This window comes from Hipposideros armiger, unplaced genomic scaffold, assembly GCF_001890085.2.
Source record: "Hipposideros armiger isolate ML-2016 unplaced genomic scaffold, ASM189008v1 scaffold_277, whole genome shotgun sequence".
Taxonomy (NCBI): Eukaryota; Metazoa; Chordata; class Mammalia; order Chiroptera; family Hipposideridae; genus Hipposideros; species Hipposideros armiger.
In genome coordinates, this window is record NW_017731627.1 from 1,773,032 (window position 1) to 1,800,958 (window position 27,927).

Below are 27,927 nucleotides of genomic sequence, written 5' to 3' on the forward strand. Positions count from 1 at the left end.
CAACTTGTCACAAGCAAGACACAAAAAAGCTAAACCCAGCATTATGTAAACAAGGAAAAGATTCTACTCTCTTTTTTATATAACAATTTTATTTAGTAACTTTATCCATGAAGTAATGTCATGATAAACTCAAATGAAAAACATTCTGGATTTGAAGAGGCTAAGACAAGAACTTCTTTTTGTAGTTAAGTCCAGAACTAAGAATAACATTCCTTCCTGGGATGAAAGTCTCTGGAACCTATTCAGCCTCTGCTGCCTCTTCACCTTCTCCACATTCAAACCGCACAAAGTCTACCACAGACACGCCCTGAGGCTGCACATACTGTCCCAACGTGATGGAGGGATCCAGCAAGTATGGCTGGGACAGCATCTTGGTTTCTGCCTCGCCTCCAGGCTCATCATCCAGGGAGCCAACAGAGAGAGGGGCCATGCCCACCACATGCTGTCCAAGGCGGCGGCCAATGTCTTCAAGGTTTGCTTTCGGCTCAGATGTCTCGCAGATGACCAGGGCCCCGTACTTCCCCAGCACCAGGTTGTGGAGCGAGGGAATGTGCATGGCTCCATGGACGTAAGAGCCAACATAAAACCCAACTGGCACCTTCACCCATGCGGCTCGTTTAAGAGTCATGTTTTCTCCCAGTTTCCCTATGAAAAACAAAAACAAAAAAACACGCTCCCAGAATATGATGCCTGCGGTAGTACCAAAATACACACAGAGGCGGCCAAGTGTGGAAGACAGTCCCTGCATGTACACTGTGGATACGCTATAAAATGGAGATACCATTTTCGGTTTACAAAGGAAAATGTGTGTGGTGGGGACGGAGAGTACCGTTATGGAGCCCCAATTATGTGCCAGTCCCGCTGCATTTAAAAACACAGGCTATGGTGTAACACAGACCCTGGACTCAGGTCTCAGTTCTGCCTCTTACCAGCTATATGACCTTAGGCAAGTGACTTAATCACATAACTCCATTTACTAATTGATCAAGCCTTAGTTTCTTCATCTGTAAAGTGGACATGCTACCACTTACAATAACATGAAAACAGGGTTATTGGGAGAAGTAAAGAATATATGCAAAAGCATTTATTACAATATTTGGCACATCGTGAGCACTTAAATGCTGGCTATTACTATTAAACTTAGGCTTACACAGCTTAAGTAACCTGTCCAAGGTTACACTGCTAATACACGGCAGAGCTGGAATTAAAACTCAGATCTGATTCCAAGGCAATCGTTTTTTTTCCCCCACCAAATTACCATCCCTCCCAAATACCACCATAACTGACACAGACAACTCCTGACCATCCATTCTATCAGGGAAAAGTCCACAACTAAAAGCCCCAGAAAATCCAAAACCCCATGTCATCTGATGGTTTCAACTTCCTCTCATAAAAAATGAAAAGATCATATTTTCAGAGAAGTTTATGAGAACCAAAAACGGATTCCAGTTTTCCCCTTTCTCTCAGGATGCTCTCCCCTCTAACAGAAGTCCAAATAAGCCAAAAGGCAGGAAGGGGTAGGAGAATAAACAAAGGGGTCTAGATAAATATCCCGGCATTAGCCAAAGTTATATCTAAACATCATAAAGAGAAGTATCCAGAATCCAGAAGGAATCTTAAAAACAGCTCAAAGTATCTACCCAATAGTTAATTCTCAGAAATTGACAATGCTGAAACACCCAATTCTTCCAGAATTTCTTAATAAGTCCCATGTCTGCCTGGTTTCTCATCCATGACTCACTACAACATTATACATACTTCAAGATGACCTGATAAAAACCTAAAATTGGTGCCTTGACTGGAAACATCAGATGAGCAATAAATTCCCAGCAAGCTCCAACCCCAGCCTTACTTCCCTCCCGCCATCAAGGACACAGGAAAAATCCCCACTAGTCCCACCGCAATGATCCAGATACAGTTCCTGCAGCCAGGGGGTTCTGAAAGACTATACCGTCACAAATTCAGGATCAGATTTTTTTAAAAAAGAGGTTGAATTCCTAAAAACAATGCCCCTGCAGTTTCCTGGATCCTTTTATAAGGAAGGTGAATGACCTCTGATGGACAATTTCCCATGCAGTGTACAGAGAAATAGTCAACTGGAAGTCAAAGGGCCATCTCTGCCTAAAGACATGCTTTCTTTGGTCAGCACAGTGATGCCTGTAGTGTGTTGAAATAATTTTAATTTGTTGCAAACAACTAAAAACTGAGATTTTTTGTATACAAATCTAAATTCTTTTAAAGGATTTTAAAAATTCTGACGACACTGGGACCCCATTATCCCCGAGGTAACAACTGGCTAGAGCTTGGTAATGGTTCCGTTTAGCAGAGTGTGAGCTTTTTAGGGTCCTATTGCTCCCTAATATCTAACACACAATACACTTTGCACATTCATATTATCTGAGCCTTGTAGGCCCATGAGCTTGCAATTCTTGATGTAGATTTGGAAGAATACCAAAGATACCGGGAGATCCAGCTCTTAATTTCCAGCTTTCTTATAAAAATACTCACCAATTGCTAAGGCCAGCTGATCCTTGAGAGGGCCTTCTCTCTCACGCCCAGCAGGAAGTTCAGAGAGCTCAGAGGAATTCAGGAAGCCCTAAGTGCACGCACGCACAAACACACACACACACAAAACCGAACATGAATCAGTTCTGTACTATTCAAATTATCAAAAGACTCGGAAAAAATAGCCTATTTCTCGGAAAATGATTTAAGACAATTAAGTATAAATAGATGTTTTCATTATGCCAAAGATGTTAAATATTGATAACAAGTTCCATTTTTATAAATATTTTATTCTATCACTATACCACGTCCAATTCCATCCCTCTGACCTAACTTCTTAGAATGTAGTTTCCTAGAAATCAGAGATAATATTTCATATAGTCATAAAATTTTAAAGCTAAAAAGGTTTGTAAATTATTGGTAGGAATGCAAAACAGTACAAATCCAAAGGAGTTGGACAAGTCCAAAGGAATTGGACAATAGCTAACAAAACTACATATGAGTATACTTTTATCCTTTGACCCTACAATCCTATGTCTAGGAATCTACTCTGGTAATACACTTCCAACAATATGAGCGTACATATGCACAAAGTTACTCACTGAGTAATTATTTCTAATCGTAAAATACTGTAAACAGCCTAAATGCCCAAACATAATTAGAAACCGGTTGAATACACCAGAACACAGCTATATGATGGGATACTATGCAGCTGGAAAAAAGAAGGGAGAGCTCCAGGAGCTGCTATGGATATATTGGTATATTCCAGGATATATTATTAATAGAAAAAAAACAAAAAACAAATTAAAAGAGTATATGCAGATTATACCACCACATATGTAAGAAAGAAATATTTACATAAATACGCTTATTTTTGCAAAATGGCATAAAGGATAACCAGAAACCAATGAAGTTGGTTATCTACAGGAGTGGATAGGACATGGGGTAGAAGGGATAGAAGAGGAGGAAGGCTTCTGTGCGTGTGTGTGTTGTGTGTATGTGTGTGTGTGTGTGTGTGTACACTATAGTTTTAACTTTCAGGACCTTGTTATTAGGTTACACATTCAAAAATTAAATTAAATTAACAAGGACTTGAGGTGAAAACAAAAATTGACTAAACAGAAACATAAGACTCTAACTGTATTTCAAATGAATAACAACCTCACAGAAGGGGGGGGCGGATAACTAAACCAAGTAACTTTCAATAATGTCTTCTGACCACATAATTTCAACATAAAGACAAAAAGAACATCAAAGAAATCTTGAACTCCTTAGTAGGTTTGCTATTTGCAGTGGTCGGGTATAGTAGCTCTAAAACAATGTAGCATGTATTGTAACATTGGGTAAATAAGTAAACATACTGAAGTTGCCAGGAGCCAGTGTACTCACTATGAGAGAAGGAAGATAAAAAGATAGAATGGGGGAAGAAAAGGAAGAACTGTGGTATAGGACTAGAACTGAAACACACACACACACACACACACTTCCTAGTTCTGTCTGCTAAAAGAGCAGAGCAGCAATAACATCTCAGTAGAAATAAGCATGCCTAATGTCCCAGACCTCAGTTTCTAAAAACAACTCCCCCACTAAAAAGAATCAGGACTCCTTAGAGAAGTGAACAATTCCATGGTTGGGGCAAAGAAAGTATGACACAAGCCCAGAATATCTTGCAAGTCAAAAAGTAAAGAAACACTCAGAACATAATGAGGATATATTAAAGGACAGCGGAGGCAGCTTGCACAGGCTCAGCTTGCACTGGCCAAATCCAGGGATAATTTGAGTATCAATTAATATTGGATTATACGATGAACTGTAGCCTATGGTATAAAATAAAAATCCATGAATCAGTGTTGGTATTAAATAAATCGCTCAATAAAGGGAGAAGTCTCTTCCTTATAGAATGCCAACTAATAAAACTAATATATATAAACAAAATTATAAAACAAAAATAACCATTATAAAACTATTATAGTGTGGAGTATAATGTGGGAGTGGAGTCAAGGGAATTGTAACAGATATGTATGATATTGGGGAAGGGGAAGTGAGGCGGTGGATTGGGGGAGGGGGGTTGTCACTTCAAGGGGTAAAAAGTATAACTATTGCACTGTGTTGTACAGCTGAAACTAATCCTAAAAAATGTGTATTTCACAATAAAAAAATAATAAAGAAAGGGGGGGGGAAAATAGTAATAATGGATCGTGCCAAGAATCATGCTAAAACTATTAGGCAACAGTTTTGAGGGCACTGGATGTTTACACAGTCTCAAATAATCTCCTGTACGGGTTACTTGTTAATTACAAAGAGGAGCATGGTGACTTTACAGTGTCGAAACCTGGCAGATGCTACCTTAACCAATAGACCAAAATTAGCATCAATACTGGGACCAACAGTTATTATGTGCCTCCTGATATGATGTACTGAGAAAAATACAGGATAATTTACTATTCCTACAAAAATCCATCTTCTAATTATAAAGAAACATCAGACAAACCCAAATTGAAGGACATTCTACCAAATTGTCCTGTACTCTTCAAAAATGTCAATGAAAGACAAAGACAAGCTGAGGGACAAATAAAGAAGACTGAACAGACATGACAACTAAATGCAACATATGGATTGTATCCTAGATCAGAAGAAAAAAATGCAAGTTGGCAAAATATGAATATGTATTTACATTATACAAATAAAAATATTGTATCAATGTGAAAATTCCTGAATGGTTACTGTGATGTGGTCATATAAGAGAATGTCCTTTTTTTGTAGGAAATATAAGCTGAAGGGATAAAAGGTCCTGACATTGTCTGCACTGTACTCACAAAAGGATAAAAAAAAATTGTGATGATAATAATATGTATATAAAAACTGAAAAAAGCAAATAAAGAAAAATGTCAATAAACGGTGACTCTAGATAAAAGCCCACTGTAGTTTTCTGTAGAATACTGGCAACTTTTCTGTAAGTTTGAATTTTTTTCAAAATAAAAGTTTAAAAAATGAAACTACAGATCAAAAAGAGAAAAAAATAAGTAAAGCTAAAAGGAACCAAAGTCCCCTGTTACGGATAACGAAACAGAAGCACAGGAAAGTGAATGGCTCTGGGTTACAAACAGAGTTAATGGCAAAGTCAAGATTAAAATTTCTATTTCAAGTGGCACATCTACTCAATACAATTCTAAAAAATAATCTCAACACAGTTTTCCATGTAATGTGATTATTTAATGCCAATAACAATTAACTTTTACCATGAGATCTCAAGAAAAGGATGAACAGGAGAAAAAGGATGGTACTAAACACACAAAAAATGGGTAAGTAGTTGGTTCATTTTTGCCTTACAATATGGTTGAATCAAAGGCAAACTGATATAACTCCTTCCTTGACCCTTCTATGGACAATATGATTCTTCTCCTAAATTGTGCCTTCTCCAATACCTTTAGGAATCCTTACCTCAGGCCATTCTAAATTTCTAAATATAAACCTGCACCGGATTTGACTGACTCCATCCAACTGGCAATTCATTCATTCATTTAACACACATATACTGATCCTCAACCAAGGGCTGGGCCCACTTCTCTTTCATCAGAGACATAGTAGTAAAAAGACAAATTTCCCCGCCTCATGAAGTTTGTGTTATATTGGGGAAGACAGACAGAATATAAATAAATAAAAATGCAATAAATAAGCACAATAACAAAAGATTTTTAAATTAAGTAAAATAAGGGAACACAGCCACAGGAGGAAGGGTATGCCTCTCCAAAGAGGTAACATTTAAGCAGAGACGTAATGAAGTAAGAAAGTGAGGCATGAGAATGTCTGAAAAAAGGGAATAGCAAAGGCCCTAAGGGGGGAGGGGGGGTAACAAACCCAGCATGTCGGAGACAACATGTTGGAGACCCCAAAACTCACTTTACTGTATGTGGAGGGTTGATCCTTTAGGCTCTGACAATGCAACATGGTTCCAAGGGCTACTTGCTGGACCAACTGTTGAAATTTTAGATTTCTCGAAACAAAATCTGTCTCACAGTTTACCTGTGGGAACAAATTGATGTTGCTATATAAGCTATTTACTGATAGTTTCCAAAAGTGCCTTAAGTTAGAGAGTAAACCAAGGTACTGACAGAACAAGCTGTAGACGCAACAAAGCAGAAATAAATGACCCCAGAATTTTAAAGCTGCAGTTCCTCTCCTAGTTTGAGGCCAGAAACTAAATGAAGTGACTCCTGCTCTGTCCATGAGTTAGCAGTGATCTGCACATTCAGAAGATGGTTCCATGTCCCCAAAAGACTCACTACAACTTCACCCCTTGCCTGTGGCTGCATGCCATAATCACCTCATTCTCCAGCCTCCCCCAACCACAAACTACTTCTGCTACCAGTTCATTTACCTCCTTCTCTTTAAACTCTAATCCACCCCAGTCTCACTCTGATCCACATCTGACTCTTCAACAATTGTGGCCCCCAAACCTCTAAAACAGCTACTCTCTATCCATCAACTAATTAATATAATTCCTAGTTTTAAAAATCTAACTGTTCCAGGAAAGAATCAGTGACAAGGTGTAAGGCTACACCAGGCTCACATGTAGGAGTAATACTCTAGACTGCTAGGCCTCTTCTCATCAACATACCTGTGTATTTCTATACGCAAATGAATCCACAACTAATAACTGTGATCTCACAGCTTTGTGGCTTTCAAACACCTCTTCTTTAAGAATGCAAAGAGTCTACCGCAAATCCTTACACCAAAGGGACAGCTGTTCCTGGTATCTGAACTTCTGACAACTCACCTCTACTAACACAGTCGCGTTTCCTTCCTGCAGCAGCCCAATCAGGCCTTCTTTAGTCTTCCTCCCATGGAGCTTGGCAGCTTTGCTCCAGCCCTCCTTCTGGGCCTGCTTATGAAGCCAGCTCTCTGCCTATAAATTGAAAAGAAAAAGGGCAGGTGACAAAGTCACAGAGTTTAGAACGAAAGAGGGCTCTAAAATATGTTCAGGTCCCCTGCCTCTTTCTGCTTCCCCTCAAGCCCATCATAGAAACTGAAGTGAGTTATCATTTACTGACAGCCTAACATGAAATGCCAAATACCGGGCATTGTGTCTGTTGCTTTGCATACGTTTAATCTTCACAACCACCTTATGGGGCAGGTAGTAGTGTTTTCATTATATATACAAGAACAATGCAACACCGAAAAGATTAAATAAGGTGTCCAAGGTCACAGGGTTAGTGTGAAGGCACCAGGATTTGAGTCCTGGTCCATGTGACTCCAAAGCTCACACAAGCCCTTTCAGCTCTAAGCAGCAGGAAACATAGCAGTTTTGCATGGAACAGGGTTTGTTAACCCTGGGATCCTGAGTCAATTGCTTCTAAATAAGACAGTCAGTCAAAGGCTGAGGTTGTCATTTAAGTGAGAATCCTATCTAGAGGTCTGCCGTTATGAGTCACTGGACAGCAGGTCTGACGTCTATGCTACCCAGCATGACATCCCTAAAAGATTGGGACTGGGCCCTAGCACTCCTCTCTGCTCCCCTCTCCCGCCTCCCCCGCACCTGTTTGAGATCCCCGCCACAAGTCTCCAGAGCTTTCTTGCAGTTTACAAAGGAATAGCCCGTTTTCCGCCGCAGCTTCATGAGGAGCTCCTTGCTGGAGGCCGAGGAAGACAGCCAGGGCCCAACATGGAACGTGTGCCATGGCTGGGGCGACTGAAGCAGGGGTCCTGCCTGGAGGGGGTCAGAAGAAGGGGATGAAGCAGCAAGGTGCACGAAGGGTGAAAGAAGCACGTCGGCAGGGAGGCGACCTTAGGAGGGGGTGGGTCCCAGGGTTGGGGGAAAGGCAGCGCGGGGGGCTGGACCGAGAAGAGGCAATGAGGTAGGGGGAAAGGTGGGATGGAGACCAAAGGAGCTCAGAGGTGGGAGAGCACAGGAGACCTTAAAGGAAGGCAGGTCGATGCCAGGGCCAAGAGCCCTCACCGAGCAGCTCCCGGTCCGCGCCACCAGGCAGAGGCGTAGAGACCGAAGCAGCGACATTTCTCCGGCCGCCGGACACTACAGCCCGCCGGCGCACAGGTGAGGCCACAGGCCTACGGAGTGGCAGTAGGGCCAAACCTCTCCATCGGAACGCGCCAAATAGGGAGAGTGCCACCTGCTGGTCGGAGGGAGCACTTTCGCTTCCCCCTACGTGGCTTATTGAAACTACTACATTTCAGGAAGGAATTATCCCCCACAGGTGAAACAGGAAACCATGAGACAAAGTCGTCACAAAATAACAGTACAAGACATGTGTTAACACTTTGTTTATTTCAAATGCGCTTTTCATTATCCACTTATGATTCAAGACAAAATTGTGAGGTAGGTGGGTAAATCCAGAAATTTGCCAGAGATTACCTAAGGAGGTAGGGCTGTAGTCCGTCCTATAAACCCAATAAATATTTGTTGAATGAACAGAATATTTACTGAACACCTACAGTGTGCCAGGAACTGTGCTAGGCTTCAGGGAATTAGAGATAAGTAAACCATAATCTAATGATGAAAAAATAGGGAGCAGACATATGACCATACAAGACAAGTTAAGTCCCATAAGATGAACAGTTAAAGAGTGTCAAGGGAGAAAGAAATCACATCCAAACAGGAGGCTCAGGAAATAGGCTAAGCGTAATGAAGATTTTGAACTGGTAGAAATAGCCCTTTCAGGGAGGGAATCATTTAAAAAGAAGGAGAAGGAGAAGAAGAAGAAGAAGAAATAAGTGAGGGAATTTTGGTATGGACTTAGGGAACAAAGGGTAGACCTTTTGTAATTTGGCCCAAGGCTGTAATACATGTTGGAAACCAGTAGGAAATGAAGTAGAGGGTAATTTGGGATCACACAGGACAGACTGAGTACCCAGCAGAGGAGCTTACTCTGACTCCTGTGGGCAGCAGCAGAAGCTAATCAGAGCTGATTTTGGAAGATCGCAAGTGTTGAAGGCCAGGAGTCCAGAGGAGGTGATATGTGGCCCAAGGCGGAAGTAAGGAGAACCCCAACCAGAGGTACCACAGTGGGAAGAGAAAAGAGGTGAAGGCAACACACACTAGGAAAGGAGGACTGAAAGGGCTTGGAAACTTAAAGAGAAGAACCTAGTACTTAGTGATCAGGACCCCAGCTCCAAAAAGGATGAAGTTCAGCCCAAAGGACAGGTCTGCTGCCTAGCCCCAGCTTCAGGCCTGGGAGAACTTGACCCAGTTAGAGTCCCACCAGACCTGAAGAAAGAAATGGGTGGTCTGAGACTTCTTCCTTCCCAGCCCCCCAACAAAAGCCTGACTTCCTTGGATGCAGAAGAGATCTTGAGTGCTTATGTTTTTTTTCCTTTTAAAAAAATTGCTGTAGAATCTGCACCCCCCCACACACACACACACCCAAATCTATTATGTATAAAAAGACAACAGCGGGAGAGGAAGTAATCAATGACAGTCTCTCTGCAGCCCCTACTCTCACATCCCATTTACTTCCCCTTCCCCTAAAAACTCTGGATACTCTCCCATTTTCCTCTGCTGAAAACAAGAGCTGGGAACTTCCTTTGTGCTGTAACCCAGTGTTGCTAGGGGTCTAGGATTCCTAGCAAGCAAGCACCTCCTTGCACCTGCCCAAGAGTATCTGGGGGAACTAAGAAGGAAGGAGGAAACAGAAAGGCAAGGGAAATCCATCCTTTTGGGTTCTTAAGTTTCTGGCTTTGGAGACATGCAGTATCTTCATTAGGACAAGGGGTTCAAAGGAGCAGAAGGATGACATCAAGCAGGTCTTGGTTCCCTGTGCCTGGCCCTATAGATGTTGACATTCTCATCCTCATCCCGCTGGGCCAGCTCCAGTTGGAAATGCTGGGGCAGGAGTTGCTGAAAGAAGCTTTCTGTCCCATGCTCTTCTCTCATCTTGGAGGCCAGATAGATGGTGCCATGGGCCCCGCACAGGTGTTGGAGGGTCCCCAGCAGCAGTGGGAAGGTGGGCTCCAGATACACGATATCAGCCCCCAGCACCAGGTCATAGTCTCCAGGGAAGACATGCTGGTTAATCCCCCAGGACAAGGCGCAGACCTGGGCCCGGCCTCCAGCTGGCACATTGGCCTGGACGTTGCCCTGGATCTGTTCTAGGGCCAGGGGTAGGTCAGTGATGGTAACATCCCCCCCTGAGAAAGAGGGAGGAGAAATGCAAGTCAGAGGGACCAACCAAGGGATTTTGGCTCCTTCCCAAAAGGTCCAGAGATCTCAGGACCTAGAGGAAAATGTTTTGACAGCCCGAAGTCCATACTTTGGCTTTTAGTTGCCCTAACCTCCATCTTACCCACTGCCGTTCTCATTACTCTACATTCTACAACATCAACATTCTCTCTGAGCTAATCTTCAACCTCTCCGCCCCAAACACAGCAATCATACGAGTATGTCAGCAGAAGCCTGGCAGCACTAAGCTGGAGATGGGCTATGCACCCACCCCCTACTGACACAGACCAGCCTTCGGGGGTCTGGAAAGCTTCCCAGAAAACATGACCTCAGTGAGCTTTAAAGGACAAATAGGAGTTAGTCAGGGAGAGTTTTCCAAGCAGTGAACAGAGAGTACAAAGGCCTGGAGGAGAGAGAGCATAGCATATTCAAGGAAGGCTAGATCTTAGAGAATGTAGAAGGGAGGAAAAAAGTATCAAGACATGAGAGTAAAGAGAAAAATGGTTATGACATGCTAAGGAGATTCAGGCTTGATTCTGAGGGCAACAGGTTTTAAAGGTAGAAGTAGGGGGTGAAGATGATCAGATTAGCATCTCAGAAAGTTTTATTCAGGCCATAAACATGTACTGAGCACCTATTAAGCTCTGGGGATACAGTGGTGAGCAAGACAAAACCTCAGCCTTCCTTGAGTTTTATTCTAGAGGTAGAAACACACTAAGTACTGCAAAACTGTTTAATCATAATCATGATGACCATTATAGAAACAGGAAGTATTAAGAATGCATTCATTAATATTTATTACATGCCTATATGCCAGGTACTGAGAATAAACCAATCAGATGAGAATCCCTCTGCTCATGGAGCTTATAGTCTAGTGGCAAGAAATGGACAACAAACAAAATACATAAAATACACTGTATGAAGGGCCGGCTGAGTGGCTCAGTTGGTTAAGAGCTCGCTCAAGAGTTTGAGCTCTGAGTAACAGTGGTTCGAGTCAGCCCGAGCTGAGCAGCCGCGGATCTGCCAACAGGTGGCGGGATGGCTCAGCTAAAACAAAACAAAACAAACAAAACAAACAAACAAACAAACAAAAAAACACTGTATGGGGCCAGCCGAGAGGTGCGTTGATTAAGAACTGGCTTGGGATGCCAGAGGACCCCGGTTTGGATCCCACATATGCGGGCCAGTGACACTGCCCTCTACAGCTAAGATGGTGAACAACAGCTCAACCTGGAGCTGGGCTGCCGTGAGTCGCCAGCGACGGTGTAGGCTGCAGCCCCTGCTGCAGTGGGTTGTCATGGGCTACCTTACGTAGCCAGCAGCCGCAGTGAGCGACCATCTAGAAGCCGGTGACTGATGTGCCTCACCCAGGAAGAGCGCAATGATGGTGCCAACTTAGGCCAGTGAAGCAATGTCCTCCACAACTAGACTGAAGAACAAAAGGACAGCAACTTGTCTGTTCCCATCCCCCCAATTCCCCAATTAAAAAAAAAAATCTTTAAAAAAAAATACACTGTATGTCAGGTGGTAATAAATTACTTTGGTGAGCAGCAAGCAGGGAAGGAGGATACGAACTGCTTGAGGGGCAAGTAGGGAATGTAATTTTATTTTTTATTTTATTATTATTATTTTTTAAGATTTTTATTGGGGAATTGAGGGGAGGGGAACAGTGCTGGGCAATTGGGGGAAGGGGAACAGACAAGTTGCTGTCTTTTTGTTCTTCAGTCTAGTTGTGGAGGACGTTGCTTCACTGGCCCAAGTTGGCATCATCATTGCACTCTTCCCGGGCGAGGCAGATCAGTCGCCGGCTTCTGGACGGCTGCTCACTGCGGCTGCTGGCCACTCACGCTGGCTGCTGGCTACACACGTAGCCCATGGCAACCCACTGCCACAGGGGCTGCAGCCTAAGCCGCCGTCGCCGGCGACTCACAGGCAGCCCAGCTCCAGGTTGAGCTGTTGTTCAGCATCTTAGCTGTGGAGGGCAGTGTCACTGGCCCTCATATGTGGGATCCGAACCGGGGCCCTCTGGCATCCCAAGCCAGTTCTTAACCATCGCTCCACTCGGCCAGCCCGGGAATGTTTTGTTTTGTTTTGTTTTGTTTTAAAGATTTTTATTGGGGAATTGGGGGAATGGGAACAGTGCTGGGGAATTGGGGGAAGGGGAACAGACAAGTTGCTGTCGTTTTGCTCTTCGGTCTAGTTGTGGAGGATGTCGCTTTACTGGCCCAAGTTGGCACCATCATTGCTCTCTTCCCAGGTGAGGCAGATCAGTCGCTAGCTTCTGGACGGCCGCTCACTGCAGCTGCTGGCCGCTCACGCTGGCTGCTGGCTACACACGTAGCCCATGGCAACCCACTGCCACAGGGGCTGCAGCCTAAGCCGCCGTCGCCGGCGACTCACAGGCAGCCCAGCTCCAGGTTGAGCTGTTGTTCAGCATCTTAGCTGTGGAGGGCAGTGTCACTGGCCCTCATATGTGGGATCCGAACCGGGGCCCTCTGGCGTCCCAAGCCAGTTCTTAACCATCGCGCCACTCGGCCAGCCCCGGGAATGTAATTTTAAATTGGACGGTTAGATAAGACTTACCGAGCTGATATATTTGAGGAAAGACCTGAAGGAAGTAATGGAACAAACCAGATGAATCTCTCAGGCTAAAACGCACCCAATGAGGGACCAGCAAGTACAAAGACACTGAGGCAGGACTGTGCCTGGTAGGCCTAAGGAGCAGCAGGAAGTCCAGTGACTGGAGCAGAGTAAGTGAGGAGGATAAGAGTAGAGGCCAAATCCTAACCAGGGCTCTGTCAGGAGACTGTGAGAAATTTGGCTTTTAGTTTGAGTGAGGTAGGAAGGTATTGGAGAATTTTAAATGAAAGAATGACATACATTAACTTATGCTTTTAAAAGATTGCTCTGGGCCCGGCCAAGTGGTGCGTTGGTTAAGAGTTGGCTTGGGATGCCAGCTCTGAGCAGCAGGACCCTGGTTCGGATCCCATGTGAGGGCCAGCGACGCTGCGCCCTCTACAGCTAAGATGGTGAACAACAGCTTGACCTGAAGCTGGGCTGCCAGGAGTCACCAGCAACAGCATAGGCTGCAGCCCCTGCTGCAGTGGGCTGCCATGAGCTACTCTGAGTGGCCGGCAGCCAGTGTGAGCTGCCACGAACCGCCGTGAGCAGATGTCCAATGGCCGGCGACTGACTGCCTCACCCAGGAAGAGCGCAATGATCACAATACCAACATGGGCCAGTGAAGCAGCGTCCTCCACAACTAGACTGAAGAACAAAAGTACAGCAACTTGTCTGTTCCCTTCCCCAATTCCCCAACGCTGTTCCCCTCCCCAAATTCCCCAATAAAATCTTTAAAAAAAGGTCAGAAGCAAGAAGACTAGATAGAAAGTGACTGCAATGACCCTGATGAGAGATGATGATGATGGTTTGAACCAGGCCAGTAGCGATGTCTAAGAAGTGGTTGGATCCTGAGTATATTTTGAAGATAGTGTCAACAGGATTTGCTAATAGATTAGATATGGAATATTAGAGAGAGAGAGAAGTTGAGGCTGTCACCAAGATGGTTGGCCTGACCAAACAGAAGGTTGAATTGCCATTCATTTAGATGTGGAAGGCTGCAGGAGAAGCAGAATTGGACAGGAAGATGTGAGTTTGTTTCTGGACACCTTAAGTTTGAGATGTCCATCAGAGAAGCACATGAAGGTATCAGGAGGTTACACAAACAAGTCTGGAGGTAGAAATGGGCCAGAGTCATCAGCATAGAAAGGGGATTTAAATCCATGAGGTGATGGGATGACTTGGGAGAGAGGGTAGACAGAAAAGAAAAGGGCTCACAGCACTGCTCCTGAACTCTGGGGCATTTAAATTTTCAATTGTGAAGACAAAAGGAACCCACAAAGGAGAATGGAAAAGAGTGCCCCTGAGGTAGGCAAAAACCAGAGGTGCAGAGCCCTGGGAACCAAAGGAAATGTTTTAAAGAGGGAGTGTCAAATGCTGCAAAGTCAGGTAAGATGGGCTCATAACTGACACCTGTATTTAACAATATGGAGTTTGGAATGCAGCTCAGCCTTGACTAGAATAATGGAGTGGAGGGGGCATGGTGTGTGTTGGGGAGAGTCTGATTGGAATAGACTGAGGAAAGGATAGGAAGAGCGGAACTCCAGACAATGAGTATTAACTCTCTTGAGTTTTGGTGTAGAGGAGAGAAACTGGGTGGTATCTGGAGGGAAATGTAGGATCAAGAGTTTTTTCTGAGATAGGAGAAGTTACAGTATATGTATGTGCATTATAGAGAGAGAGACAGAGAAAATGATTCAGAGAGAAGGAAAAACTGATAATGCAGGAGAGTTGAGGGAGGAGAGGTGTTTACTGGAACGTCTTTGAGGAGATGAGGTTTGGTGTCTCGTGACAATTGGAGGGCTTGACCTTAGCTAGGAGCACAGGGCAATCATCCATGGTAACAGGAAAGAAGGCAGCACATACAGACCCAGACGCAGTTAGGTGAGTAGACGCTGTGATAGGGTCACATGGACATTTTCTATGAGAAAACAGAAGCAGTCAGAAGAGATAGGAAACCAAGTCATTAGCTGAGGGTAAAGACGGGAGGAGGAATTTGGAGGTTTGAAGGGCAAGAAGGCACGAATCAGGTGTTTAGGAGAGCAAAAGGCAAGAATCAGATGTTCAGGATGGTTAGGGGAGAGGGCAAGGGAAGAGATGACACAGGTTTCTGCCTTGGCAGCTGAATGGAGGCAAAGAAGAGAAGCCAGTCTAGGAGCAAGTGAGAGTAGCTGTTCCCTCCACGTTATGGAAATGCCTTTCTCCCATTTGAGCATAACCGCCAGCCTCATCCACCCATCTTTCATGGAAAACTGCTGCTGACACGCCCTCGGTTCTTTCTGAGCCTGCAGTGTTCACACTGTTCACTCCTCCTCTTCTGACAGAGCTTCTCCTTGATGGATTCCAGGGAGTCAAGGGAGACCTGGCCAGAGTGAGTCCGCTGGCCCTGCACATACCTCACCAGAGTTCTGTACTGTAACATGTTCCCCATCTTCCCCACTAGACCATAAGCTCCTTGGGGAGGGGAAGTCTGTCAAATTCGTTGCATTCCAATACCTAGCATGATTCTTGGCACATAGGGAACTCCAAATACATGTCGGTGGGATGAATAGAAGTATGACTGCCTGCCTCTGGGAAGACTTCCCTGAATGTGACCTAGTTGTGTCCCTCCAAACAAGCACATGTTATTTTGCATTTCTAGGGTGATGACATCGTAAGTGCTTTTTTGTTTCTTTTTTTTTTTTTTAGCTGAGTCAGTGGCAGCTCAGCTTGGTCAGGGAATCAAACCGGCAATCCTGTTGCTTAGAGCTCGCACTCTTGAGCAAGCTTTTAACCAACCGAGCCACTAGGCAGGCCCTTGTAAGTGCTTTTAAATGAGTGTTTTCAGTGTGAGGTTTTGTCTGCCCATTAGATTATAAATTAATAAACTTTCCTTTGTAGTTTTTGGTTCTTGACAAAAGTGAAGCCAAGTTTTACTTACCTTTTCCTTTCCCAAGTCTGTAGTGCCTAATTCCTACTCCTCTTCCCACAAAACACACCTTAACCCTCAGAAACTCATAAGCTTTCTCCCAAGCAATCAAAACCTTAAAAATCTAAAATATATTCATAGTAAAGTTATAAAGCACTCATGAGATTTAATACCACAGATTACTTCCCCTACAGGGTGCTCCCAAATATGCATTTTCACAGAAGACCGTGTCCAAAGCAAAGGATCTTTTAAGCGACAGAATTGTCCCTGAAATCACTAAGAGAAAAAAAGGTAGAAAAAACTCCTACTAAGGTTTGCCTAGTTTTTATATCCTGCCCAGATCAACCATCTTGGGTGCTTTGACAGCCAATGAGTGCCGCCTGGCACACAAAAGCAAATAATAATAATAATAATAATAATAATAATAATAATAGTAATAGTAATACTCTTTTTTTTTTAAAGAAGTTACTGGACTGGTCCCAAACCATTCCCCTCTCCCGAGAATTCATTCAGCAAGTGGCAGTTTTTCCACAGCCCCATCCCCCCAAGCCAGTCCCGCCTCCGCAAAGCTCACGCACCCTGCAGCGCTGCCAAGATCCCCACGATGCCCGTCCCCGCGCCCAGTTCGATCACTTTCTTGCCTCGGAAATCCACATTTTGACTTTCGAAATAGTTGCACAGGCTCAGAGCCTATAGGAGAAAAAAAAGAAAAAAGACTGTCGTGGAGATGGCTCCATATGGGAGAGGGAGGGCCCGGGGTTTGGACCTTCCGCGGACCCTCGCGGAGAGCCGCCCACTCCTCACCGCTTCCCACACGCGCGCTGCCACCCCGAGGCGGGATCCGAAGTTCTGCGTGATGCTGAGCACGTGCCCACAAAAACAGAAGCGGCTCTTCTCCGAGTAAGAGTCAGCGAAGAGCCCGACCTCCCGTGGGAACACCGATTCGGGCTCGGATGCAGGATCTGGACCGGGGTCCGCCATCTGGCCCAAAGGGTTCGGGACGCCGCAGCCAGCGCTGGGATCCCGGATCCGGAGCGGGGTTGAGGTTGCGGGGCCGCCGGCTGTCTCCGCTGCCCCGTGGCACTGAGCCCCGCCTCCCCGAGTTGCCCTCCTTCGTCCAGTTTGACTTCCTAGAGGCGGAATAAGGAGCACAGCGCACAGCCGATGGGACTCACCCCGCACCTCGCGCGCGGGTCGGACCCGGCACACTAGTCGGCACACTCCCGGAGGGAGGCGAGCTGAGCGAGGCTTAATTCTGTAGGAAGTGGGGTCCTCAGACCCCTCTTACCTGCGGGGTGCACTGATGCCTGAAACCAGGATGGTAACCCAGACCAGGCCGACGCAGGCTAAGGAGAGATTGGGTGCCGGTCCTGGCCTTGCCAGTCCCGCCGCAGACTTGAGGTGCAGAGGCGCCCTCTTGTGCGGGGTACCCCTCCCCCAGTCCCCGCCCCCGGGTCCTCCCCGACCAGCTCAGACGAATTCACTCTTGGGTCTTTAAGGGGTGGGGTGTGTCCACAACGTGCCTGGCTGCGTCATTTTCATGCGCCTGGGCCTTGTCTCCACGTGGGTTCGGTGGAGAAACGCGGGACTGGGGATCATGGCGGGAGCCGAGGCTGGGATCGCCGCAGGAGCCGAGGCTTCGCAGCCCCAGAAGCGCTACTATCGGCAACGTGCTCACTCCAACCCCATGGCGGACCATACGCTGCGCTAGTGAGTGAACAGGGCAGGGGGAAGGTAGGAGGGCGGAAGTCTCAGAACAGCCCGGAGCAGCCCTAGAGAGCGACTGTGCTGGGACTGCTGGGAGGGCTCAGGATACACCCGGCTGTGTACGTCAGTTTTGAGGTTGGACTGGGAAGATTTGGTGGAGGGCGGAGCTGGCGGTTTGGGAGGGGGCGTGGCGTTCTGTCTGAAGTCTGGGCGGTGGTGCAAGTCTGGGAGGAGAAAAAAATTGTCAGAAACGAGACAGCGGGCAGAATACCCTTTCCATCTTTCGGTTTCCTTAGTCGGGTATAATAAAAAGACGTACGCTCAGTCCCTCCCTCACCTTACTCTATCCTCTTCTCACAAAGCACGTAAACAACGTAAGATCCCAGTGCCTTAGGCAGCCAGTCTTGGGGAAAAGGGGAACTTGTGCCCCAGAAAGGAGAGCTGCCCGGCCAGAGTCACATCAGCCCCTAGCAATGGAGATGGGCAGGTCCGCAATCATGACGGGCCTCATGATGGGCTTATGATTCACACTGGGGGTTAAGGGTGGTTTCCACTGTGTCTCCTAGAAGCCGCAGGGCCCCACTCTTACAGAATTTTTGAGAAACACTCCCATGTACTTCCCACCCTTACCCATTCACCCCCACACATGTAGTACCACTTTTGCAATGGTGTGACCCGCCGTCTCATGTTTCTCACGTCTTCTCTCCTATAGCCCTGTGAAGCCAGAGGAGATGGATTGGTCTGAGTTATACCCAGAGTTCTTCGTTCCACCGACTCAAAATCAGAGCCGCAGTGACCCAAAGGATAAGAAAAAAAAGAGAGCTCAAGCCCAAGTGGAGTTTGCAGACATAGGCTGTGGCTATGGTGGCTTGTTAGGTAACACTCTGGCCCTTTCTCTGGGGCAAGGAGAGGCAATATCTAGTTTCTGCCACCTCAGCAGGTTTGGTGGGGGCCATAGTTGGCCTTTCCCCTTCGGACCAGACACTGGTGCTGTGACATCAGTGTGGAAAGCCTCCACCTTCCCTCTTCTCTAGGTCTGTGGCCTTTGCCCTGGAGAAGGGAGGAGGCTGCCTCAAATGCCTCCCAGAACTTGGGTTGTCCTGTCTGGCCTTACCCCTGGCCCCAGTCATTACGTGAGCCATTTCACCTGCCAGGTGCCGGGTCAGTGAGCTGGTCAGCACAAGCGTCAGAGATTAGCCACTGTGACCAGTGATCCTGAACTGTCTCAGGGATTCCACCATTCCCTCTCTCCCTCCCCCGTTCCTCATTCCTTCTGCTCCACCCTCCTTTCTCTTATATTGTCTATATTGTCCCAGTCATGCTTACTAGGCCACTTCTCTATTTTGAGATGTTCCCAGAAAGATAACAGCATGACAGAAAGGAAGAGCATGGTACTTGGTAGCAGAAAACTTTGGTTCAAGTTCCAGTTGTAACTCTTCCTTAGCTGTATGACCTTGGGCATTTCTGACCCTCAGTTTCCTCATCTTCACATTTACCACAGAGTGTTAAGAGGATTAAATGAGACGATGTGTAAAAACACTAAAGCACTTGCAAATGTACAATATTCCCAGGCCCTCCCAGTTCCAGTCCTGGTGACAGTTTCGGATCCCCCCAGCCCTGTTCTCCAGCATAGAATTATCCATATAGGCATCTTTCTGTCTACATTTGCCATTCCTGACTTTGGTAGTTGCAGACTGAGTCTTTCTTTCCTATGTTGATACCTTGGCACTTCTTGCAAATATGAGGTTGGTAATTCCATTCCTATTTGTGTGTCCAGTGGAACTATCACCGCTCTTCCCAGACACACTGATACTGGGTCTGGAGATTCGGGTGAAGGTCTCAGACTATGTCCAAGACCGGATTCGGGCCTTAAGAGCAGCTCCTGGAGGTGGCTTCCAGAATATCGCCTGTCTCCGCAGCAATGCCATGAAACACCTTCCTAACTTCTTCTGCAAGGGACAGGTAGGGAGAGGCCCTGGTGGGCAAGGCCGGTAGGCAGGTAGGACATGGAGGCCAGGCTCTTACAACTCGGTCCATGCATGTCTGTCTCATAGCTGACAAAGATGTTCTTCCTCTTCCCTGACCCACATTTCAAGCGGACGAAACACAAGTGGCGAATCATCAGTCCCACACTGCTGGCAGAATATGCCTACGTGCTGAGAGTTGGAGTAAGTCGGGCGTGGGAGGGAGGGTGGGGTGAGTGGCCTATTCAGGGACGTTCTACTAAGGATTCAGTGGGGGTGCATCCCATCATCTCACTGTTCAATTGCAAGCAGTCCCCTATCTAGGGTAATTTTGCCTGTGCAGGGGCTGGTATATACCATAACTGATGTGCTAGAGCTACACGACTGGATGTGCACCCATTTTAAAGGACACCCCCTATTTGAGCATGTGCCTCTGGAGGAGCTGGTAAGTTGGGGGCTTATAAGGGAAATTGTGAAGATGCAGGCCCTTTCCAGAGTGATCCTTTATTCTTTGAACCCAGCTCAGTGCCAATAGGATGGGATGGGAGTCTTGGGACCAGGGGCAGTCTGAGGGTGGGCAAGGACTTACAAAACCCTTCTCCCAGAGCGAAGACCCCATTGTGGGACATCTGGGCACCTCAACTGAAGAGGGAAAGAAAGTTCTTCGCAATGGAGGAAAGAATTTCCCAGCCATCTTCCGAAGAATACAGGATCCCACCCTCCAGGCGGTGTCCCCCAATCCCACCACTCCTGGTCACTGACTGCTTACCTTGCCTTAGCTGGACTCCATCTTCCAAGTACTAGAAAGAAGATCAAGCTTCCTGGAACTTCCCAGCTGAGACTGCTGGGGCTGAGAGGCAATAAATCTCTCAAAGAAGTTGGGGGACTGCCCAGGGACAGAATCCTGGTTTTCACAACTATCCCTGCCTCCTCTCACCTTCCCGCCCCGCCACTGCCAGCAGAAAGCCGAAGGAACTGACTGGGAAGGTCAGAAGACCTTGGACCAGAAGGGGTATTTGCCAGGGGTGTGGGGTCTTACTCTCCCTTAGCACTCTCTTCTCCCTCTGGGATGTCTCCTCAACTGGAGTGGGGAATGCAGTTCTCCACTGGACATCTAAACTGCCTGCTAGGTTCAAATCACCTGTCCACTTGTGTGTACTTTGCAGTCCTGGGGAGAACGTATATGTGTGCACATACCTGTGCTGCTGTTTCTCAAAGAAGGCTAGAATGTGTATTACATGCTTCCTCCCATCCTCTCTGCCTAAGACTTGACCTGGGGAATTTGTGCTCCTTTATTGTTGCTGTCTCTGGAGAGTCCCAGGGAGGGGGTGGGGGTGGAGACCCTCTCCTTTTTTCATGTTGACTCTTCATTCCAGAGCTTCAGAGCTGACTGACTGGCACAACCTGATGGGGCTGGGGTAGGGGAGTGAGGAGCAGAGAATGAAACTGTGGAGGATTCTAAGGCTAAAAGTGGAAAGGGGCTGCTAACTAGAAAGCCCCCCAAAGGGGATGGAGTCTGCTGGAGATTCAGAGTGCTCACTTAGCCTTTGCTCTATCCAGCAGCCCAGAGAAATCTATGAACTTTTCTAATTTGCAAATTCCTTCATTTCTCAAGCCCCAAATTCCCATGGCTAGGACAGGACTTGTTGACCTAAAAGACCCTACCTCCCACCCACCCAAGGAACAAAGATGAAGGCTCCAGGAGACATTTTCACTCATAACTCACCTGTCATCTGCCCAGTGTCAGTCAGGTACAGGGGAAGGGGGAGATGTAGTAGTGCAGGAAATTTTGCCTCAATGCAGAGAAAGTGCAGCCTGATGAGCCAAGAATATGGGGATGGCTACAGCTGTGCCTCTTTCCACGCTTCCCGGAGATGCTGGAAGATGGGGAATTCCTGCTGGGTCTGAGGGGCCCACTAGCTCTTTGGGAAAGTGATGGGAATGTCAGGGACTGACTATCTTGGTCACCTAAGCTCATTAGATAGCCTTCCCCAGGAAGAGATCTTTAGGCTGCTGGACTAGGACACAAGACCAGGAGGAGAAACTGAGGCAGGCCTCCCCTCCCAAGAGGGTCATTGCAACATGTGACCCAAGGGAGCTGCGAAGGCAGCCCCAGCCCCGCCTACTGTTCCTGGGTGTTAATCCCCGGCACGGACCACTCAGAGGATTGGCTGAGTAGCTTGGAGAGGGGCGTCGCCACTGCCTCGCCCAAAGGTTAAATAGGGGCGCAGGCAAGATGCTCTGAAGTGCTGTATTTCCCTGAACCAGACCATGACCCAGACCCGTAAGCTCGCCTCCAGAGTGTTTCATCGCGTCCTCTGTGCTTCTGACCTGGGCGCTTTACTGGGCTCCCGAGGTTACAACTCAGCACCCCGGAGCTTGGCGGACATCCCAGGCCCCTCAACGCCGGGCTTCCTTGCGGAACTTTTCTGCAAGCGGGGGCTGTCACGGCTACACGAGCTGCAGGTAGAGGGGGATGCTGTTCCTGGGACGAAAGGCTGGGAAAACAGACTAGTGGAGAACGCAGAAAAGAGAGCCAGTGAGAACGGATGCCCTTGACTTAAGGAAAAGACAAGTTGGGATTTGGGGCTGTGGCTCGAGTGGCGCGGAATCCATCCCGACACCGAGCAGAGGCGTGCTCTCAGAGAGCAACTTCTCGCAGTGCAGAAGTCTGGAAGCCGGGTAGGTCCAGGACCAACGCGCGGGAGTCGGAAAGGCACAGTACCTTCCTGGCGCAATCGGCACATTGTGCTTAAAGCTACATGCGCTCCTATACATTCTGCGGGGGCTCATCATTAGATGAGTAGTACACGTGAGGAATCTTGAAGGATTTCTCCGCCTCGCCTAGGCTTGGCTCGGCTCGGCTCGGCTCGGCTCGGCTCAGCCCAGGTGTCCAAAGAGGTCCTGTGTCTGCTTTACTCAGTTACTCCGTTTTGCTCACCACACTAAACTTTCTAGGGATGGGAAGTGAGGCAAAGAGGAGGAGGGGTTTGCAGCATCAGGGCCATACACTAGCTGGGAGCTCGCAAAGGAGCAGAGGCACCCCCTCCCAAAGCTCAGCCAACGCCCTTGGCGTTGGCATGGACCAAGCTGGGAGTCCCCTGCCCGCGTCTCCAGTGTCCGCTGCGCCCATTCTCCCAGGTGCAGGGGGCCGCTCGCTTCGGACCTGTGTGGTTGGCCAGCTTCGGGAAGGTGCGCACAGTGTACGTGGCGGCCCCTACCCTCGTTGAGCAGTTGCTGCGACAGGAGGGACCCCGGCCCGAGCGCTGCAGCTTCTCACCATGGGTTGAGCACCGTCGCCGCCGCCAGCGGGCTTGCGGACTGCTCACCGCGTGAGTCCTCTCTGGCCCCCAAACCCAGACGCCCCTCTGTGTCCCTGTCCTGTGGCCGGTATGGAGACAGTCTGGGGGTGTGGAGGAAGGTCGGCCGATTCCCCCCAACCTCTGGAAAATAGGAGTTCCCACCTGTATGTTTCGCCCAAGCTCAGGTAGAGCCCAGCCTTTGTCCCCCGCCCCTCCGCGTCCTTGTCTTTCGAGGCCAGAATTCTGGGAACCGGCAGACAGGGCTAGGGTACCAGAATCCAGATGGAATGTAAGATTCTGTGACTCAAGTTACCCAGGAACCCAGGCCCCTCTGGGGCAGGAAATGAGTAACGAGAAAGGGGGATGAACAGCGGGCGCCGGCAGGAGCAGGTTTCTGTACCCGGAGGGAACAGACGCAATCCCTCACCTAGCCACCCGAGCCGAACGCGCTTCTCCACCGCTGCCAGCCTCGTTGAGCAGCCTCCACATACCCCCATCTGCCCTGATGCGCCCCCTCTCCGCACTCCCACAGGGAAGGCGAAGAATGGCAGAGGCTCCGCAGCCTCCTGGCCCCGCTCCTCCTCAGGCCTCAAGCAGCCTCCCGCTATGCCAGGACCCTGGACGACGTGGTCCTTGACCTTGTGCGGAGACTGCGGCGCCAACGGGGACGCGGCGCTGGGCCACCCTCCCTGGTTCAGGACGTAGCCGGAGAATTTTACAAGTTTGGACTAGAAGGTGAGTCCCAAGACAGTTCGGGGCAAGTTTAAGAGACACGGACTGGGGTCTCCCAGTGCCCTGACAGCGCCCCCTCCCGGACAGGCATAGCCGCGGTGCTGCTCGGTTCGCGCCTGGGTTGCCTGGAGGCAAAAGTGCCTCCAGACACAGAGACCTTCATCCGCGCGGTGGGATCCGTGTTTGTGTCTACGCTGTTGACCATGGCGATGCCCAACTGGCTGCACCGACTCGTGCCCGGACCCTGGGGCCGCCTCTGCCGAGACTGGGACCAGATGTTTGCATTTGGTAAGGCACAGAAATGAAGTGGAGACAGGAGAATGTAAAGCTGTTCGGGGCTAGTGAGGCATCCTTGTACCATCTCCCCACGCAGCCCAGCAGCACGTGGAGCAGCGAGAGGCCGAGGTAGCCAAAAGGAACCAGGGAAAACCTGAGGAGGACATGGGATCTGGCGCGCACCTGACCTACTTCCTGTTCCGGGAAGAGTTGCCTGCCTCGTCCATCCTAGGGAATGTAACAGAGCTGCTACTGGCCGGAGTGGACACGGTGAAGTTCTCCCTCCATGTTGCGAGCCCCACTTCCAGAGCTTAGCAATCCCAGTCTCAGCCCTGTTGCAGAGGATCCACTATGGCCCTCTAGACCAGCTTGGCTTAGCACCTCCTGGGCTACAGACTACTTCACATTCTGCCCCCTGTACTGGTTCCCCACTCTTAACACCTCTGGTGCTCTTACCTGTCCCCTCAGGTGTCCAACACACTCTCCTGGGCTTTATATGAACTCTCTCGGCACCCCGAAGTCCAGACCGCACTCCACTCTGAGATCACAGCTGCCCTGGGCCAGGGCTCCAATGCCCACTTCTCAGCCACTGCTCTGTCCCAGCTGCCTCTGCTGAAAGCAGTCCTCAAGGAAGTGCTAAGGTGAGGGGGCAGGAGAGGGGGAGCTAGAGAAAATCTGGGGAAGCTGATAGTAGATGCGAGCTTAGGAAGATGGTACTCGACTCCTGACCAGGAATGGGTTTGGAAGTTGCAGGCATGAGAGGGAAGCTTACAGCCCCTAGCCTCACCTTGCTGTCTCCCTTTGTGCTCTGCAACCCAGACTGTACCCTGTGGTACCTGGAAATTCCCGTGTTCCAGACAAAGACATTCGTGTGGGTGACTATATTATCCCCAAAAATGTGAGTAGAGGCTATGGATCCTTTTTGCTAAGCCATCCCTCACTATCTCAGTCCTGGTCTTGTACTCACCCCCCCCCCCAAATTAGGCCCTTCAAACCCTTCCCTTGTCCTGAGTGCTTCTCTCTGGCATATAATGGGGCAGTGGAGAAATAATTCCAAAAGCAGACCAGAAAACTTCCCCATCACCAACCAGAACCTGCTTTCTTCCCAGTCCATATATCTTCTTCTCTGTGTCCCTCCCTGTATTCCTGGGTTCCAATTGACAAGTTTGTGCTCCTCCCCCACCAGACGCTGGTCACTCTGTGTCACTATGCTACTTCAAGGGACCCTGTCCAGTTCCCAGAGCCAAATGCTTTCCGTCCAGCTCGCTGGCTGGGGGAGGGTCCAGCCCCCCACCCATTTGCATCTCTTCCCTTTGGCTTTGGCAAGCGCAGCTGCATGGGGAGACGCCTGGCAGAGCTTGAACTGCAAATGGCTTTGGCCCAGGTGAGTGATCTAGACCTTCTACCTTCCCCAGGCAAGAGAGACCCTAACCCTCTAAAGCTGTGAGCTCAGTGAGAAGCACAGTAAAACATTTAAGACTTGGTAGACCTAACTATCTGAAATGTGTCAATCCCATTATAGGCCTGGACAGTTAGCAAAGGTATTTGTACTATCTTTTTCCCAGCCATAATCCCTTATCCTGATTAACCAAGAAGTCCACTCTAGCCACAGATGCCATTCCAACCTTGACCATCCTAACGCTAATAATGCCCATTACTAATCAAACCCACCACTGTCATCCCCTCTCATAGTGATAGCCTTCTTCCTGCCTTTACAGATCTTGATCCACTTTGAGGTGCAGCCTGAGCCAGGTGCTGCCCCAGTCAGACCCATGACCCGGACTGTCCTGGTACCTGAGAGGAGCATCAACCTACAGTTTGTGGACAGATAGTCCTGTGGAAGAAGGCGGTCATCATCATCCTTTCTCTCATCTTAGGGGTGTATTAGGCACAAAACCAAGAGACCTGTATTTCCCCTGAGGCCTCTCTATCTGACCAAACTGGTCAGAATGACCACAACAAAGTGCTTGAGGCAGCCCTGACCAAGGTATGAAGTATGCACTTGGCCTCACCGAGAAGTCCCAGAGAAAACTATGGTTCCTCTACCTGCTCAGCCCTTCTCCTGGTCATATCATATGCATCCTTCAAGGGCCAATTCAGACTTTAACTAATAATGCTGGCTGACCTGAGGAAGAATTCCACCACTGCGCTTTTGGGGCTTCCGGTGTTCATTGATGCTGCTGGCTAAGCTCTTAGCACGGCATGAGCTAAGTAATTGTGCATCTGGTCTGCACCTGCTTGGTCGTCTCTCCTTGCATGTGAGCTCTATGAGACGCAAGGTGAGGCCTTCGTTAGTCTTTATATCTCCTGCCAGGGCCTATCCCTGACTAGGTGACACCATGCAGATTCTCAGACTGGATCTGGACCATGTGGCAGAAAAGGGGTAAGCAGCTTACCAAGCTCTTGTCTATACTATACCTTTCTCATCTCGCCCCTAGGAAGGTGAGTCTGCCCTTCCCTGGTTTATAATTTTTTAAAACTCTCCTTGCCCCTCTGGTCACTATTGGGTTGTCTTGCCCCACCACTTTGTTCCCTGGCAGAGACATCTCTGGACCTTTCCCTGCACATGCCTTCCTTTTATGTATTGAAAAATGTAAACGTTCATAGTTTTGAAATTAAAAAAATTGAATGTCCCCTTCTTGACTTTTGACTTACTTCTCTCCCACTCCCACTGCCTACAAGACCTGGAGGCAAGACTTTCACCCAAATCTCCAACCTTGGTTTCTCAGGTCCTTGGCGTGACCCTATCACATGGGAGGTCTAGACACCTGGGAGAGGGGTTTGCATCACAAATCCAGACACGTTTCTGTCTGGAGTGGGAACAGCCAAGTCTGGCTCCCTGTAAGAAATTAAGGGGGTGGTGGTGAAAAGTAAATGCAAGGGCTAGGCTGTAAAAAAGGGTCTGGAGGTAGGGATTTGCAGAGATGGCCAGAGGATGCTGACTCTGGTAGGAGTGCTTTTGGAACCTGGACTGCCAGGACCAAAGGACATCCTAGAATGGCCACTCTGCCCTCTCTGGAAAAGTTGCTCTAAGGTGATTTCCTTTAGAGAAAGACAGGGATACAGGCAGAGAAGTGAAGTCAGACAGACAGGATGAAATTTGAATGTGGGGGTGGCCAGAAGCCCTGGGGCACCAAGGCAGGAGAAAGGGGCTGGGCAAGAGCCTCTGCTTCCCTGAGTCAGCACTCTCTGCCCCCTGCCTTCCCCCAGAGCTGGGCACAGTCTTCTCCTTGTGATGTATACAGATTAACTCATCTTGCCTACAAATAAATCTCTCAGCACACGCCCCGCATCTCCCTCTGTAGCCCAGATTACCCTCCCATGTCAGGACTTGCCCTCCTTCCTTCTGCTCTCCCCACACCCCTTTTCGATTAGCTGGATGGAGATGGAGATTTCACTTTACATTTCCTCCTCCTCCCCACCACCTTGGCCCCCTGCCCTAGACATGGCTCCCTGACCACAGAAACTCCATTAACCACCAAAGCTTCTGGGGGGTGGGTATCTATTTATGTAAGATCTACAGAGGGGCAGGGTGTTCCCAAGGCCCTATGCCGAGATCAGGGTTTGTGTGCCTTTCTTTACTGCCCCTCAACTCCTTCTCTACTGTACGGTCTCCATCCCCACTCTCCTACCACAAAGTTCAACTTAAATCTAAATGACCTAATTTTTAGCAGATTTGAGTTTTGAGAGAGAATCAAGACCCCCTTCCTCTCAGGCCCTTTCCCCTGGACTCAGTGAGGA

General features: G+C 48.3%; 4 protein-coding genes across 8 annotated transcripts; 2 read left to right on the forward strand and 2 right to left on the reverse strand.

Moving 5' to 3' along the window:
• Window positions 1-69: 69 nt before the first annotated feature.
• TSFM (Ts translation elongation factor, mitochondrial) lies at window positions 70-8,586 on the reverse strand. 3 transcript variants are annotated; one of them, XM_019657662.1, is made up of 6 exons: window positions 8,462-8,585; window positions 8,042-8,212; window positions 7,283-7,411; window positions 6,406-6,528; window positions 2,509-2,596; window positions 70-645 (listed from the first exon to the last, which is right to left on the reverse strand). In XM_019657662.1, the coding sequence occupies exons 1-6, from the start codon at window positions 8,516-8,518 to the stop codon at window positions 239-241; spliced, it is 975 nt and encodes a 324-aa protein (XP_019513207.1). In that variant the 5' UTR covers window positions 8,519-8,585; the 3' UTR covers window positions 70-238. The 3 variants fall into 3 exon arrangements, with proteins under 3 accessions (XP_019513207.1, XP_019513206.1, XP_019513208.1); XM_019657661.1 differs by having other exon boundaries at window positions 8,420-8,584; XM_019657663.1 differs by lacking the exon at window positions 6,406-6,528 and having other exon boundaries at window positions 8,420-8,586.
• A 183-nt stretch (window positions 8,587-8,769) lies between these two features.
• EEF1AKMT3 (EEF1A lysine methyltransferase 3) lies at window positions 8,770-18,623 on the reverse strand. Of its 3 annotated transcripts, XM_019657666.1 has the most exons (5): window positions 18,568-18,623; window positions 17,729-18,136; window positions 17,010-17,335; window positions 16,784-16,895; window positions 8,770-10,647 (listed from the first exon to the last, which is right to left on the reverse strand). In XM_019657666.1, the coding sequence occupies exons 2-5, from the start codon at window positions 17,802-17,804 to the stop codon at window positions 10,256-10,258; spliced, it is 906 nt and encodes a 301-aa protein (XP_019513211.1). In that variant the 5' UTR covers window positions 17,805-18,136; window positions 18,568-18,623; the 3' UTR covers window positions 8,770-10,255. The 3 variants fall into 3 exon arrangements, with proteins under 3 accessions (XP_019513211.1, XP_019513210.1, XP_019513212.1); XM_019657665.1 differs by having other exon boundaries at window positions 17,729-18,617; XM_019657667.1 differs by lacking the exon at window positions 18,568-18,623 and having other exon boundaries at window positions 17,494-17,822.
• A 171-nt stretch (window positions 18,624-18,794) lies between these two features.
• On the forward strand, window positions 18,795-20,868 carry METTL1 (methyltransferase 1, tRNA methylguanosine). The gene is made up of 4 exons (XM_019657668.1): window positions 18,795-19,874; window positions 19,967-20,080; window positions 20,220-20,321; window positions 20,482-20,868. Exons 1-4 carry the CDS (start codon window positions 19,653-19,655, stop codon window positions 20,635-20,637), a joined length of 594 nt encoding a protein of 197 aa, XP_019513213.1. The 5' UTR covers window positions 18,795-19,652; the 3' UTR covers window positions 20,638-20,868.
• Window positions 20,869-21,850: 982 nt separating this feature from the next.
• CYP27B1 (cytochrome P450 family 27 subfamily B member 1) lies at window positions 21,851-26,819 on the forward strand. The gene is made up of 9 exons (XM_019657660.1): window positions 21,851-22,342; window positions 23,018-23,208; window positions 23,711-23,913; window positions 23,998-24,198; window positions 24,284-24,456; window positions 24,655-24,827; window positions 25,006-25,084; window positions 25,373-25,570; window positions 25,905-26,819. The coding sequence occupies exons 1-9, from the start codon at window positions 22,148-22,150 to the stop codon at window positions 26,016-26,018; spliced, it is 1,527 nt and encodes a 508-aa protein (XP_019513205.1). The 5' UTR covers window positions 21,851-22,147; the 3' UTR covers window positions 26,019-26,819.
• The last annotated feature ends 1,108 nt before the right edge of the window (window positions 26,820-27,927 follow it).

What these genes read in the sequence shown, in the direction of transcription:
- METTL1 (XM_019657668.1), top strand. Translation starts at nt 19,653, where the DNA reads ATGAGGTTGGTAATTCCATTCCTATTTGTGTGTCCAGTGGAACTATCA. An exon ending in ACTTCTTCTGCAAGGGACAG is followed by an intron (nt 19,875 to 19,966) that starts GTAGGGAGAGGC and finishes TCTGTCTCATAG; the next exon opens with CTGACAAAGATGTTCTTCCT. An exon ending in CCTACGTGCTGAGAGTTGGA is followed by an intron (nt 20,081 to 20,219) that starts GTAAGTCGGGCG and finishes TTGCCTGTGCAG; the next exon opens with GGGCTGGTATATACCATAAC.
- TSFM (XM_019657661.1), bottom strand. Translation starts at nt 8,518, where the DNA reads ATGTCGCTGCTTCGGTCTCTACGCCTCTGCCTGGTGGCGCGGACCGGG. An exon ending in TCGACCTGCCTTCCTTTAAG is followed by an intron (nt 8,213 to 8,419) that starts GTCTCCTGTGCT and finishes GACCCCCTCCAG; the next exon opens with GCAGGACCCCTGCTTCAGTC. An exon ending in GTGGCGGGGATCTCAAACAG is followed by an intron (nt 7,412 to 8,041) that starts GTGCGGGGGAGG and finishes TTCAATTTATAG; the next exon opens with GCAGAGAGCTGGCTTCATAA.
- EEF1AKMT3 (XM_019657666.1), bottom strand. Translation starts at nt 17,804, where the DNA reads ATGATCCCCAGTCCCGCGTTTCTCCACCGAACCCACGTGGAGACAAGG. An exon ending in CATGAAAATGACGCAGCCAG is followed by an intron (nt 17,336 to 17,728) that starts GCACGTTGTGGA and finishes TTCCGCCTCTAG; the next exon opens with GAAGTCAAACTGGACGAAGG. An exon ending in CAGCGCGCGTGTGGGAAGCG is followed by an intron (nt 16,896 to 17,009) that starts GTGAGGAGTGGG and finishes TTTCTCCTATAG; the next exon opens with GCTCTGAGCCTGTGCAACTA.
- CYP27B1 (XM_019657660.1), top strand. Translation starts at nt 22,148, where the DNA reads ATGACCCAGACCCGTAAGCTCGCCTCCAGAGTGTTTCATCGCGTCCTC. An exon ending in GGACCAGATGTTTGCATTTG is followed by an intron (nt 24,199 to 24,283) that starts GTAAGGCACAGA and finishes CTCCCCACGCAG; the next exon opens with CCCAGCAGCACGTGGAGCAG. An exon ending in TGCAAATGGCTTTGGCCCAG is followed by an intron (nt 25,571 to 25,904) that starts GTGAGTGATCTA and finishes CTGCCTTTACAG; the next exon opens with ATCTTGATCCACTTTGAGGT.